The 15,715-nt window shown below is 41.6% G+C and overlaps 2 protein-coding genes across 2 annotated transcripts; both read right to left on the reverse strand.

Annotated features, from left to right (window-relative positions):
• Window positions 1-380: 380 nt before the first annotated feature.
• LOC115132762 (ictacalcin-like) lies at window positions 381-2,677 on the reverse strand. Its single transcript, XM_029665502.2, has 3 exons — window positions 2,573-2,677; window positions 1,586-1,728; window positions 381-787 (listed from the first exon to the last, which is right to left on the reverse strand). The coding sequence occupies exons 2-3, from the start codon at window positions 1,721-1,723 to the stop codon at window positions 647-649; spliced, it is 279 nt and encodes a 92-aa protein (XP_029521362.1). The 5' UTR covers window positions 1,724-1,728; window positions 2,573-2,677; the 3' UTR covers window positions 381-646.
• Window positions 2,678-11,654: 8,977 nt separating this feature from the next.
• Window positions 11,655-13,815, reverse strand: LOC115132763 (protein S100-A1-like). Its single transcript, XM_029665503.2, has 3 exons — window positions 13,707-13,815; window positions 12,361-12,526; window positions 11,655-11,914 (listed from the first exon to the last, which is right to left on the reverse strand). The coding sequence occupies exons 2-3, from the start codon at window positions 12,499-12,501 to the stop codon at window positions 11,756-11,758; spliced, it is 300 nt and encodes a 99-aa protein (XP_029521363.1). The 5' UTR covers window positions 12,502-12,526; window positions 13,707-13,815; the 3' UTR covers window positions 11,655-11,755.
• Between the last annotated feature and the right edge of the window lie 1,900 nt (window positions 13,816-15,715).

Here is a 15,715-nt window from a genome sequence, read left to right on the forward strand (position 1 = left end):
ATGTTAGGTCCCTTGATACAAATTAAGCAACGTTTGAACAACACACCTTGTAGAATTCATGCTCCAAAGAATTCAGGCTGTTCTGCAGGCAAAGGGGGGTCCGACACGGTACTAGATGGATGTACCTAATAAACTGGCCACTGATTGCATACCTTTACCTTTATCTAATCCGACTTGCCACAACTGAAGTTCCTTCTGGAAAAATAATCAAGACATAATTGTTCAACTTTTGGTTGAAGGAACAATTAAATCAATTTGAATTAAATCAATCATTAAATCAATGATCTAATATCTATTGAGTTCATGAGGAATTATAATCACAACTTTAAACAAAACCTCGAAGTGACAGCAGCACACAAAAATGACACCAGACCAGGGTAGACTGAACATACTCATCTAATTTGTTTATTGATCTCATTTGTTTATCAATGGACCTCAATGGATTTGCATGACAAGGACACATTCACAGATTCAACCTGACTATTATCTATTACTGTAATATTACTGCTCTACACTGCTTCACTGTGTTTGCATGTCATTGTCCTCCAAGTGTATCTCCCTCCCGTGAAATCTCTGTTTCGTGGAGAGAAAATGGAAGTCTCCTCCTGCAGTTTTGCACGACGGCCGCTAGGTGGCGAAAGTGCTCTTACTTCTTTATGAAGAAGTCATTGCACATCACCGTGAGGCAGGACACCAGAGTGACATACTCCTTGAAGTCGACAGTGTTGTCTTTGTTAGAGTCCAGGTCCTTGAAGATTCTGTCCACTGCTGACTTGTCACTGGCTTTCTGCAAACAGAGAGAATGCAGAAGAAAGTGTCTTGGTTTATCTATCCGTTTATTTTGATCATGGCGAGACATTGCTGTATTTCTGGCCAATGGTGAGATAAATCTTTGAGTTTCAATATTTTGGGATGCCATTGCTGGAGTTAGCAAGCATTGTTTATTTGAGCTGTATTCAAAAAATGGACCCCATCTTTCCAGCTTTCCTATTCTGCCCAGCGCAATGGATCTCTGAAGAGAGAGAACTGATCCAGCATCAAATCAAATCAAATGGTATTAGTCACATGAGCCGAATACAACAGGTGTAGACCTTACAGTGAAATGCTTACTTACCCTAACGAACAACACTAGATACTGCAACAGTGCAGTATCTAGTGCAGGGGTGTCAGGGCCCTCACCTAGTTGTCTAGGTCTTCATTGGACACAAATATAAAGGAAATAACAAAAATCAGCAGACACACCCCACTGGGCAAAAACTGGTTGAATCAACGTTGTTTCCACGTCATTTCAACCCCTAAATGAAATGTGATGATGTTGAATCAATGTGGAAAACTGATTTTTTTTTTTTAAATCAACAAAAGGGAATTTAATATTTTTTTCACCCAACTTTTAACCCAATGACATGGTAACACTTTTTGTTGATTTCACATTGAATTCACATTAGTTGACAACTCAACCAAATGTATATCATAACTAAACCGACGTCTGTGCCCAATGGGACGGCCCTCCAGGAATTGACACTCCTGCTGTAGTGCAACAAGCAATCTGATCCCAGATCATTAGGACTTGCTCAGTCTCACTCACCCCCAGCATCTCCCCTAGTTCAGCCTGGAGCAGCTCTTTCAGCTCAACCTTGCTGAGGGTGAACTTGTCTCCCTCCTTCCCAGAGTACTTGTGGAAGGAGGCGATGAGGAGAGACATGGCCTGCTGGATCCCAGACATGGTAACTATAGTTAAAGGGGAAACAGAGGGACACACAACCTATTAGAAGCACTAAATAAATAATGTTTCTGGACATCTGTGGGGCATTAAACCATTTCAATGAATTCACTGACAGCATATGGTTTTTGTTTTGCATCATACTGTAGCTTTTTCATCATAGCTTTTGTCTCTTGTGTTTTTCTCTGTATTTTCCATGAAGAGGGATCAAAATAAACCCTGGTTTCCACAGAGCCCATGGTAGAACCATATTTCCTACATAGCCCTGGTCAAAACAAAGTAGTGTACTATATAGGGAATAGGGTGCCATTTGGGAGGCAGCCATGGTCTCTACCACATGTTCTATGGTGAAATACACAGGCACTGTTATGGCAACGATCCTGCTCTCCTGGTAATTCACATGACTCCTGATGAGGAAACAGGTTAAGGTCTGGGCAAATCCCATCTGTGGATTACTAATTTTCCATATGCGGTGTGTTATCCCCAAGAGAGTCACTTCTTTAATGTTGTGCCCCTGCTATTTAGGGTGTGGCTGAGGGAGGAAAGGGTCGAGCCAAGGTAACGTTAGCCAGATGAGACAGAGAATGAATGAAAGAAGGGAGAGCAAGGAAAAGGGAATGAGAATAGGAGAACCAAAAACTGTTGATATATTGTTTTTTCCCTCCAGAGATGACGCATTACAACTACTGAGTACATTTTGTTTTCAAGTGAGAAAATATCAAGAGAAAAATACGAAGTGCACAAATTAAAACATACTTAACAGGGATTACATTTAAAAACTCTGGAGTAGCGTTGAAGTTTAAACATCAGACCCGCCCAGTTAAGAGAAACAAGATTACATTTTCTACTCACCGAGATGTACGAAGAATGAGAAAGCAAAGTAGAAAGTGAGTGTATATGGAGAGAGTGAGATAGTGAGAGACTGATGGAGAGAGGGATGTGTTTTATACACATCCACACCCTCTATCCCTCCCTTTATCTTGGTCCTTAAATTCTCTTCCCCCCTCTCTCTTTCTCTGGTACATTAACTGTTACTTTCCTCTTCGTTCACTTATCATTCATTTATCATGTTACCTGATAGTGTTAATTGTCTCAATATTTACACCACATTGCATAAGAGTGGATGTTTAGCTTGGTGCACCTGACATGGTCTAAATCCTTGCATTATATCCAACCATTAATTCCCAAGACTTTAGATGCAATACAATACATTTAGAACAATTCACTGCCCTTCTCACACTATAGGTTAAGCAATGCATTTACATCAAGTTTACCTTGAGCTTTTGACCAGCAGCCTTTTAGTTGTATTGTAGGTTGACCAAAGATGGGATTTGCTTAAGAATTATTTTGATTGCGAAGTATTAAAGCCCATAATGTATTATTGTCTGCCAAACAGGCCTACTTTTGTAACTTGTTCGTAATGCAAATGGGTGACGCTAACATTGAATCTGCCAGCTAGTATGTCTTTGATACTGTGTTATTGACAAGATGTTATTGATAATGTGTTATTGACAAGACGTTATTGATAATGTGTTATTGACAAGATGTTATTGATAATGTGTTATTGACAAGACGTTATTGATAATGTGTTATTGACAAGACGTTATTGATAATGTGTTATTGACAAGACGTTATTGATAATGTGTTATTGACAAGACGTTATTGATACTGTGTTATTGACAAGACGTTATTGATACTGTGTTATTGACAACACGTTATTGATACTGTGTTATTGACAGCACGTTATTGATACTGTGTTATTGACAACACGTTATTGATACTGTGTTATTGACAACACATTATTGATACTGTGTTATTGACAACACGTTATTGATACTGTGTTATTGACAAGACGTTATTGATACTGTGTTATTGACAACACGTTATTGATACTGTGTTATTGACAACACGTTATTGATACTGTGTTATTCACAACACGTTATTGATACTGTGTTATTGACAACACGTTATTGATACTGTGTTATTGACAACACGTTATTGATACTGTGTTATTGACAACACGTTATTGATACTGTGTTATTGACAACACGTTATTGATACTGTGTTATTGACAGCACGTTATTGATACTGTGTTATTGACAACACGTTATTGATACTGTGTTATTGACAACACGTTATTGATACTGTGTTATTGACAACACGTTATTGATACTGTGTTATTGACAACACGTTATTGATACTGTGTTATTGACAAGACGTTATTGATACTGTGTTATTGACAACACGTTATTGATACTGTGTTATTGACAACACGTTATTGATACTGTGTTATTCACAACACGTTATTGATACTGTGTTATTGACAACACGTTATTGATACTGTGTTATTGACAACACGTTATTGATACTGTGTTATTGACAACACGTTATTGATACTGTGTTATTGACAACACGTTATTGATACTGTGTTACTGACAACACGTTATTGATACTGTGTTATTGACAACACGTTATTGATACTGTGTACTGGTTGTTTAAAGTTCACATACAGCGTAGTGTCCTACAGACTTGCACTACATAGTACTTATGGATAAGCACAGTCATACTGTAGATGCAGTATAATATGAGTTCCATTTGCACAGTAAAAGTAGCCAATTGTAAAGTTGACTATATGAGAACACATGAAACTTATTTAGGTGTGTTAAGACAGCAGATCTAGAATAAAATTTCGCTACGGGATTTCGTCCCAAACGACACCCTATTCCCTACATAGTGCAATACTTCTGATGGGCCCTGGTCAAAAGCACTATAAAGGGAATAGGGTGCCATTTGGGACACAAGCCTAGGGCTGGATATGTGTTTAACAGAGGGAAATGAACATAGCTTCACAGCCCTGCTTGTCTGAGTGAGTCATGCAGTATCATTTATATAATTACAACATGTCCCAAAAGCCTGCGGTTTCCTTGGTCACAATTAACTTCAGTCACCATTTGTAGATGCATTTATAGGAATTGCTTCACAACTTGACCAAACATCTTTCAACTAGGAGGCATGGGCTGGATTCACTGGAGGATAAATCGTTTACAATATGTATAAATAATGTAATTGAGTTACTATACCATAATACTACTGTATTTACTGAGAAGAAAACACTTTTAATCAAAAACACATCTTATATAATTTCTGTATTGTAGCTCTTCTTCACATTAATACATTAATATCTGGTTTTACTTGCACTAAAATACTGTATATGCCATTACATCACACACACACACACACACACACACACACACACACACACACACACACACACACACACACACGCGCGCACACGCACACACACACACACACACACACAAAAAAACACGCCTAGGCAGAGTCTCTGTCCCGTGCTCTTCCTTTGTTGCTTTGAGAAATGATAATCAACGTCATCTTGTGACGCTTTTCTAAAGCTTGTAAGAAGAATAATAGAAACACTGTCCCACACACAGTTGAAAGATTCCAAGAGTTTATTGTTTTGAGTCAGAGTAATTTGTCAGGCCTTGGCTCTTTTAATGTAACGCTTGAGTTGGAGACAGAGAAAGACAGTGAGTGCATGCTTTATGTACCACTCCCACAACTCCCTGCGTGCTTTTATTCCTAAAAATGTGCATCTAGATTACTGTGTGGGGCTGGTTCTCCTTCAAATCACTCGTGTGTGTGTGTGACTCAGTGAGGAAGCTGAATGTGTGTGTGTGTGTGTGTGTGTGTGTGTGTGTGTGTGTGTGTGTGTGTGTGTGTGTGTGTGTGTGTGTGTGTGTGTGTGTGTGTGTGTGTACTAGTTCTAGTTAAGTTCTGCAAATGAAGCTCCTCCTGACTCACTGGTAGTGAGTGGGTCCTCTCTTCCTCCACAGCGATTTAATTCCACATTTCTGAGGTGGTGATTGTGAATCACTGACATGACCCTGAGCAAATGAGTCAGACAGACGCCTGACTGAACATAATTATGAACATCTGAGCGTCAGGCCCATCTCTACCATTATTGCAACCAATGCAGTCTCATCATGTGGTCATCATGTGTGTGCGTGTGTGCATAAATGTGTTTGTGTGCATGGATGTGTGCGTGCGTATGGTCAGTGGTTTAATCAAGGATGCATTATGTGTACTATCTTGGATTTCTGCATTTGTCTGTACGTGTATACATTGTATATATTCCTCCTTGGAATTCGTCCTTAATTCAACATGTCTTCAAGATAGCATGAGCCTCCGATACAATAGGATCCAATTTAATGGTCTAACTTTCAAGTATCTTTGGTAACTATAAGATTATAAGATTGGCATGGAGAGCGTTGGGCCAGTAACCGAAAGGTTGGTGGATCGAATCCCTGAGCTGACAAGGTAAACATCTGTCGTTCTGCCCCTGAACAAGGCAGTTAACCCACTGTTCCTACGCCGTCATTGTAAATAAGAATTTGTTCTTAACTGAATTGCCTAGTTAAATAAAGGCTAAATAAAAATGTAAACAAAAAAATTAACACTGAATACCCCCTTGGCCTTAGAGTACCAGTACCAAGTCAATGTGCAGGGGTATGAGATAGTTGAGGTAATATGTACTTGTAGGTTGGGGTAAAAATAACTAGGCAATCAGGATAGATAATAAACAAAGTAGCAGCGTGTGTGTGTGTGTGTGTGTGTGTGTGTGTGTGTGTGTGTGTGTGTGTGTGTGTGTGTGTGTGTGTGTGTGTGTGTGTGTGTGTGTGTGTGTGTGTGTGTCCAGTAAGTGTGCATAGAGTCCGTGTGAGTCAGTGCTCTGGTACTGCTTGCCGTGCGGTAGCAGAGTGAACAGTCTATGGCTTGGGTGGCTGGGTCCTTTGACAATTTTTGGTGCCTTCCTCTGACACCACCTGGTATAGAGGTCCTGGATGGCTGGGAGCTTGGCCCCAGTGATGCACTGGGCTGTCCGCACCAATCTCTGCAGAGCCTTGTGATCGAGGGTGGTGAAGTTGCCATACCAAGCAGTAATGCAGCCAGCCAAGATGCTCTCAATGCTCTATTACTCTTTGAGGATCTGAGGGGCCATGCCAAATCTCTGTCACGCCTTCTTCACAACTGTGCTGGGGTGAGAAGACCATGTTAAGTTCTTGGTGACATGGACACCAAGGAACTTGAAGATCTCGACACACTCCACCACAGCCCTGTTGATGTCGTCCACGATCACCTCCTTTGTCTTGCTGACGTTGATGGAGAGGTCTCTGTCAGGTCTCTGACCTCCTCCCTGTAGGCTGCCCCATTGTCGTCAGTGATCACGCCTTCCACCGGCGTGTCATCAGCAAACTTGACGATGGTGTTGGAGTCGTGCGTGGCCACACAGTCGTGGGTGAACAGGGACTGCAGGAGGGGACTAAGCACACACCACTGACGGGCCCCCGTTTTGAGGTTCAGCGTGGCAGACGTGTTGTTACCAACCCTCACCACCTAGGGTCGGCCCGTCAGAAAGTCCAGGATCCAGTTGCCATATTCAGTCCCAGGGTCCCAAGTGTGTAAGATTCTGTAGGAAACAACAAGAGTCCCACTGACACACAGGCACGCACACACACAACCCAGGCCTTTATTACCCAGTGCTCATAAATAGGAGAATTAGATAAATAAACAGCAGTCGCACATCCACACACATATGATCAACTTATCACATGAGAACACAAACGTCTTCATCTTCAAATATGTTTGTGTAACCATGATGAGATATAGCATAGGAGTACATATTGCGACATCCTTTGTATATAGCCTCATTATTGTTTATTGTGTTACTATTTTCTACTTTTTAACTCTGCATTGTTGGGAAAGGGCTCGTAAAGTAAGCATTTCCCGGTAAAGTGTACACCTGTTGTGTTTGGACCATGTGACAAATACAATTAGATTTTTCATTTGACTTGACTGACCTCCCCTGTGGACCTCCTCTCTGCCTTTCTTTCCCTCTGCTGCCCTCTCCCCAACACCTTCTCTCAATCTAAACGTTTTTGTCTTTGAAGGACAGACAATACAAAAGGAAGAGCACACAGTAGAGGTTAATGTAAGCAGCAGTGTTATGTGGTTGTTTGTGTATGTGAGGGTTGACAGTAACAAATTACCTGGGTCGTATTTATTAAGGCACATCTCAGCAAATCCTTCTGCAACAGAATATGAAAACTGGTTTCTCGTTGCACTCATTCTTGTAGTCCCTCCCTTTTTAAATTAGTTTTCTTCCATACAACAATGCAATAGCTCCGAGTTTAACAGTAGGATTGCCATACTCTCCTGACATCTAGTGGTCAAATATGGAACTGTGGCCTGATCGCCATTATTCCAGAATAGAGAAGATAAGAACTTTGGTCAGTGCCAAATCTTGTACTTGTTTTTAATCAATTAGACATACAGTACCAGTCAAAAGTTTGGACACACCTGCTCATTCAAGGGTTTTTCTTTATTTTACTATTTTCTACATTGTAAAATAATAGCAAAGACATCAAAACCATGAAACAACACATGGAATAATGTAGTAACCCAAAAGTGTTAAACAATATATTGTATATTTAAGATTCTTCCAAGTAGCCACCCTTTGCCTTGACAGCTTTGCACACTCTTGGCATTCTCTCAACCAGCTTCACCTGGAACATTTTTCCAACAGTCTTGAACGTTTTTCCAACAATTTCCACATATGTTGAGCACTTATTGGCTGCTTTTCCTTCACTCTGCGGTCCAACTCATCCCAAATCATCTCCATTGGGTTGAGGTTGGGTGATTGTGGAGGCCAGGTCATCTAATGCAGCACTCCATCACTCTCCTTCTTGGTCAAATAGCCCTCACACAGCCTGGAGGTGTGTTGGGTCATTGTCCTGTTGAAAGAAAAATTATAGTCCCACTAAGCGCAAACCAGATGGGATGGTGTATCGCTGCAGAATGCTGTGGTAGCCATGCTAAATCACTGACAGCACTGACAGCATCACCAGCAAAGCACCCCCACACCTCCTCCTCCATGCTTCACGGTGGGAACCACACATGCAGAGATCATCCGTTCACCTACTGTGCGTCTCACAAAGACACGGCGGTTGGAACCAAAAATCTCAAATTTGGACTCATCAAAGGACAGATTTCCACTGGTCTAATGTCCATTGCTCGTGTTTCTTGGCCCAAGCAAGTCCCTTCTTCTTATTGGTGTCCTTTAGTAGTGGTTTCTTTGCAGCAATTCGACCATGAAGGCCTGATTCACACGGTTTCCTCTGAACAGTTGATGTTGAGATGTGTCTGTTACTTGAATTCTGTGAAGCATTTATTTGGGCTGCAATTTCTGAGGCTGGTAACTCTAATGAACTTATCCTCCGCAGCAGAGGTAACTCTGGGTCTTCCTTTCCTGTGGCGGTCCTCATGGGAGCCAGTTTCATCATAGCGCTTGATGGTTTTTACTACTGCACTTGAAGAAACTTTCAAAGTTCTTGAAATGTTCCGTACTGACTGACCTTCATGTCTTAAAGTAATGATGGACTGTAATTTCTCTTTGCTTATTTGAGCTGTTCTTACCATAATATGGACTTGGTCTTCTATATGCCACCCCTACCTTGTCATAACACGACTGCTTGGCTCAAATGCATTAAGGGAAGAAATTCCACAAATGTACTTTTAACAAGGCACACCTTGTTAATTGAAATGCATTCCAGGTGACTATCTCGTGAAGCTGGTTGAGAAAATGCAACGAGTGTGCAAAGATGTCATCAAGGCGAAGGGTGGCTACTTTGAAGAATCTCAAATAAAAAATATATTTAGATTTGTTTAACATTTTATTAGATACTATGTGATTCCATGTGTTATTGCATAGTTTTATTGTCTTCAATATTATTCTACAATGTAGAATATAATAAAAATAAAGAAAAACCCTTGAATGAGCAGGCGTGTCTAAACTTTTGACTGGTACTGTACTTTGAGACAGGCATTGTAAATGGAACTACATAAGTTAGTTTTATTGAACTATCCAAAATGGAAATTGTATCTAAATAGTTGAAATCGAAATTCTCCAATTTTTTTTCTTCCCGAAAATGTGTTTACATATAGACTCTCAAACCAATGATCAGTGACTTCCAACCCATTGAGGAAAACTAGTTGAAAATATTTTGTTTCAATTGCAAAACAGTAAGAAATTATGTATTTTTAACCAGTTTTGCACCCTGGAAGTGGGAACGTATCTAGTGTTGTCTCACTTAAATTGAGAATATGTAAATTACTGTAGTTTTGTTGTCTCATTTAACACAGTACATTATACAGCATTACAATATTCTGTAAAATGCACATAGCACAAAGTGAGTAGAAAGGATGTTATGAAATTATCCTGAGAGAAGTCCCAATTCTAAAACCCTTGTGTGTGTCACATGGGCGTGTAACTCATGTGGATATAGTGTTTATACTGTTTATGCAACCTCCCCCTCAACCCACAGTTACCTAGCAACACCCCTGTTTGCCTTGTAACCAATAACATTGGTTGGCAGCAAAGTAGGCCCTGCTTAAGTATACTCAGAGAACAAGAGAGGGTAGGTCCTGCCAAGAGAGAGAATGAGAGAGGAAATAACAGCTTTTGTTACTCAACTTGCACCAGACCATGACACACGATGAGAAAGGCCTTGTGGGAAAATAATTGCATGAAAATATAGCCCACTATGTGTCCTATAATTAAACCACCCTACAGTTATTTTGTTGGCCTCTGTTACATACAGTGCATTCGGAAAGTATTCAGACCCCTTGACTTTCTCCACATTTTGTTACGTTACAGCCTTATTCTAAAAGCAATTACATTTACATAAGTATTCAGACCCTTTACACAGTACTTTGTTGAAGCACCTTTGGCAGTGATTACAGACTCAAGTCTTCTTGGGTATGACGCTACAAGCTTGGCACACCTGTATTTGGGGAATTTCTCCCTTTCTTCTCTGCAGATCAGGTTGGACGGACAGCTATTTTCAGGTCTCTCCAGAGATGTTCGATCTGGTTCAAGTCCGAGCCACTCAAGGACATTCAGAGACTTGTCTCTAAGCCACTCCTGCGTTGTCTTGGCTGTGTGTTTAGGTCGTCTTCTTGGAAGGTGAACCTTCGCCTCAGTCCTGAGCAGGTTTTCATCAAGGATCTCTCTGTACTTGCTCCGCTTTCCCTCGATAGTCTCCCAGTCCCATCCGCTGAAAAACATTCCCACAGCATGATGCTGCCACCACCATGTTCCACTGTATGGATGGTGCCAGATTTCTTCCAGACATGACGCTTGGCATTCAAGAGTTCAATCTTGGTTTCATCAGACCAGAGAATCTTGTTTCTCATGGTCTGAGAGTTCTTTAGGTGCCTTTTGGCAAAATCCAAGTGGGCTGTCATGTGCTTTTTACTGAGGAGTGGCTAAGTACGATAATGTATGGATAATGTATGGACTAAGTCGTTCTGGATAAGAGTGTTCGCTAAATGACTAAAATCTAAATGTAATCTGTACAAGACTGAAATCACAGGTAAATCTGTGAAAGGACATGGTATATGGTGTCTTTATATGGCAGTCTCAGACACACATTAATCCTAGTTATGGACAACAACAAAAACAAGCTCAACAGCGATTATCCATTGAAATAGCTTTTTACTCCAGGAGAACGGTTCATAATAATGGCCGGAATGGAGCAAATTGAATGGCATCAAACACCTGGAAACCATGTGTTTGATATATTTGTTACCATTCCATTCATTTCGCTCCAGTCATTACCACGAGCCTGTTCTCCACAATTAAGGTGCCACCAATCTCCTGTGGCCTAATCTGTGTCCAAGAAACCTCCAAGACTATTATGCATTTTTTTGTAGACAAAGATAAACACACATCTACAGTATTTTGTACTCTAATTGAATTCCAATAGACTAGCTACAGTATAACACATGTACAACCTGCATCTATAACTACTTTCTCTAATGCATGCATGCACACACACAAAATAATGACAACAACTCCTTGGTCTTTGTGTTTAATGGACAGTGTGATCATTACAAAAGTGAAAATTAGAACCCGTCTTTTCTCCACGCCCCTTCCTCCTCTCCTCTTTTCATCCCTCACTTCCCCATCTTCTTCTTGTGCATCTGGTAGCACTGTTCACAGGCGATGGACAGGCCCACAACTAGAGAAACAAACTCCTCAAAGTCCACCTCTCCATCACCATTAGAGTCCAGATCCTTCATGATCTTGTCTACTGTGGCTGGGTCCTTCTGAGACTGAAAGGAAGACAGGGATGTTTTAATAATACTACTGTAATTTCACAAACAGTACTAGGGGACAACCGTTGACGTCGCTACTCTTTATTGGGCAGATACATGACAAGTAGGAACACTTTTTTGCGGACCACCTGACCAAGGAAAACTCTGGGCCTTATGACCTGGTCCCCTGAGTTTTTCCTGGTCAAGTCACGTGATCAGGAAAAACTCCAGACCCTAATCATAAATGTGCATGTTTTCTGTATCAAATTAACAGGGAGTGCTTCTATAGCAAAATAGTAATAGAGATAATATTTATTTATTTTATTTCACCTTTATTTAACCAGGTAGTATACTGTACGTCCCAAATGGCATCCTATTGCCGAAATAGTGCACAACTTTTGACCAGAGCCCTATGGTGCCATATGATACACAGACATAGTAGAGATAGTAGTAGAGATGGCCACCTTGAGGAAGCCAGAGAGCTCGTTCTCCATCAGGTCCCTTAGCTCACGGCGGCTCAGAGTGTTGCCACTGCCCTCCTTAGCAGCATACTTGTGGAACACAGTGATCATGGACTCCATTGCTCGTTCCAGGTCTGATGGCATGGTTGCAGGTCTAAGTTAGGTTGCACTGAGAGAGAGAGAGAGAGAGAGAGAGAGAGAGAGAGAGAGAGAGAGAGAGAGAGAGAGAGAGAGAGAGAGAGAAATTACATTTGAATGACAGGGTAGCAAAGCATTCATGTGACTAACATGTATCTTTAGTCTGGCATAATGTTTTTTTTACAAATACTGTAGTTTACAAGATGTTGGCTAAAGGAACTATATTTCATGAGGGAATGTGTGTGTGTGTGTGAAAATGGGCCATGTTGAAGAAAATCAGCACTATGTGCCCTGCCCATTCCAATGAGTAATGCTCACATGAGTAATCCATAAAATCACCAACAAAAGTTGATCACAGATTCACTACTAAGTTCTTTTCTCTCAAATACAGAACACAAAATACATTCAAATACACACAAGTCAGATACAAAGAGCACACAGATAATTTGACCCTACTTTACCTGGTTGAATTAGATAGAAGGGAAACGTAAAAGAGAGCTAATGAAAAAGGGTGTGGTATGAGAGAAGAGAGGAAATGACTGAACTTGGAAAAAATGTAGTCCAAAACTGAGGAAAGTAGGGTAAAAGGAAAGACAAACCAGACTCGAGAAAGAGAGGTTGCACCAACAGTGAGGAAATACGTGTGTGTACATGTCCACAGTCAGCTCAGTCATTCAAAGTGAGCCACACCCGTATTTTAGTCAGTTTCTTTATTGTTAAATAATATTACAAACTCAGATTCTTTTAGACCAAAACAATTATAATGCACACAATTATAATGCTCTAATTGTTTAGCAAACATTCTAGGTTCTATATCTATGTGTTGGACATGCTCTTTTGTCCTTATGACAAATGTGATTATTTTAGTTATGAAACTATAAAGTTTTAAAATCCTTCATCAATGCAGAACACCTAAAAAGGTACTACTGTAAGGGTGGACTGTAAAAAGTGACTTATGTTGACTTTTATATTTACAGATGAAAAGTTTGACAACTACCCCATAGACAACTGCACTTCAGAGCCAAATGCACAAGACCAAGAATGAATTAAAGTATTTCAAGTCCTCTGACTAGTTCCTGAGTTGGATGAAGAGATCAGATAGGATTAACAAAACTATTTAGTCTGAAGCGACGTTTTACATTCGTAGACATTTATTTTTACCACCAGTCGGACAAGAACAAGAGTATACATATTATATGCTGAATTCTTACCGTTCACGAGTGTGGAGTTGGCGATTGAGAAGAGTTGAATCGTGCTGAGCTGAGAAAAATATTGCGTCTGAGAATTTATAGATAGACTACAGGGCGGCGCCTATGCGCTGCCTTGAGTGAAGTAATGATATATTGAGCAATATAGTAGGTTAAATTGGTAAACCTTGCAAACACAGTCAACGAATAGTTCGCGTTGTGCGTTTAAAATTATTAAAATTACTTACTCATTTACATGACAAGTAGGGCACATTTTTATTTTAGAAAGTATTAATATCCCTAAATTTGATTAATCTCCCACTTATATACAGAATAAAAAGAATAGTGAAAATTGAGAGTGAGGTAAAGACAAATAGACATAGCCTAGTGTAAATGATAATCGATTGTAATAGTCGAAAAGGAGCGCAGCTGCTTAGAGTTCCACATACTGTATTACAAATTGAAACTTCACAAAAACAACAAAAGAATAAACTAACGTCCAGTACAGAGCGCACTTAGCCACCAACTGAAAACAATATCCCACAACGCAGGTGGGAACAGTGGACAACTTAAGTATTATCCCCAATTAGAGGCAGCTGATTATCGTCTCGAATTGGGGATCATACTTAAGTTGTCCACTGTTCCCACCTGCGTTGTGGGATATTGTTTTCAGTTGGTGCCTAAGTGCGCTCTGTACTGGACGTTCATTTGTTCTTTTTGTGAAGTTTCAATTTGTAATACAGTATGTGGAACTCTACGCATGCTGCGCCTTGGTCCGCTCCTTTCCATGAACGTAACAGAATATCCCACCACACAAGGACCAATCAGAGTGCCTGGGAGATAAAGGAGAGTTGGACATGGGAGGAAATCCTAGGAGGATGCGAGACCCTTCCCTGGAGGGAGTCGCCAAGGAATATAGGAGGACAGCGACGATGCCGGGGTCCACGGCCACAGAAACCCCAAGATTTTTTGGTGGGGGGGGGCACAAGGGGCGGTCAGTCGAGCGAGGAGAGAGCCAGAGGCTGTCTGTGGGTCGATGGAGCAATTTAAGGAGGGATATCGGAGAGAGGTGTTAGCGAGGAGAATGCTGCAGCGCAGGCGTTTGGAAGAGCGTGTCATCAGTCCGGTGCCATCTGGGCCGGCTCCACGCACCAGGCCTCCAGTGCGCCTCCCTAGCCCGGTGCGTCCTGTGCCAGCTCCCGCACTCGCCCTGAAGAGCGTGTCACCAGTCCAGTGCAACCTGTGCCGGCTCCACTCACCAGGCTTCCAGTGCCCCTCCCCAGCTCGGAGCGTCCTGTGCCGGCTCCACACACTCGTCCTGAGGAGCGTGTCATCAGTCCAATGCAACCTGCACCAATGCCCAGTCCAGGCACGGTGTCCAGTCCCGCTCCATGGCAGGAGCCTTCCTCTGCGCCGGTGTCCAGGCCAGGCACGGCATCTAGTCCTGCTCCATGGCCGGAGCCTTCCTCTGCTCTGGTGCCCAGTCCAATGCAACCTGCACCAATGCCCAGTCCAGGCACGGTGTCCAGTACCGCTCCAAGGCTGGAGCCTTCCTCTGCGCCGGTGCCCAGTCCAGGCACGGCGTTCAGCCCGGCTCCATGGCCGGATCCGCGGGTTGAGCGGGTGCTACGTCCTGCACCGGAGCCGCCACCAACGCTAAGTGCCCACCCTAACCCTCCCCATCCATCATTATCAAATAAAATGTTAATTGCCCATGCGCTGAATACAATAGGTGTAGACCTTACTGTGAAATCCTTACTTACAAAGCCCTTAACCAACAATGCAGTTCAAGAAAGAGTTAATCAAATATTTACTAAATAAACTAAAGTTAACAAAATGACAAGAAATGTACATAACAATAACGAGGCTATATACAGGGTACCGGTACCGAGTCTGTAAGAGGGTGCGTGCTGGTGGCAGAGAAGTCAGGGGCAGGAGATCGAACTTGGTATAAACGGAGCAGTTTAATAAGTGCTAAACAAAAATCCCAAAACCAAAATATACAAAATAATACTAGTGGGTACAAAACCCTT

Source organism: Oncorhynchus nerka, linkage group LG7 (assembly GCF_034236695.1).
Source record: "Oncorhynchus nerka isolate Pitt River linkage group LG7, Oner_Uvic_2.0, whole genome shotgun sequence".
Classification (NCBI taxonomy): Eukaryota; Metazoa; Chordata; class Actinopteri; order Salmoniformes; family Salmonidae; genus Oncorhynchus; species Oncorhynchus nerka.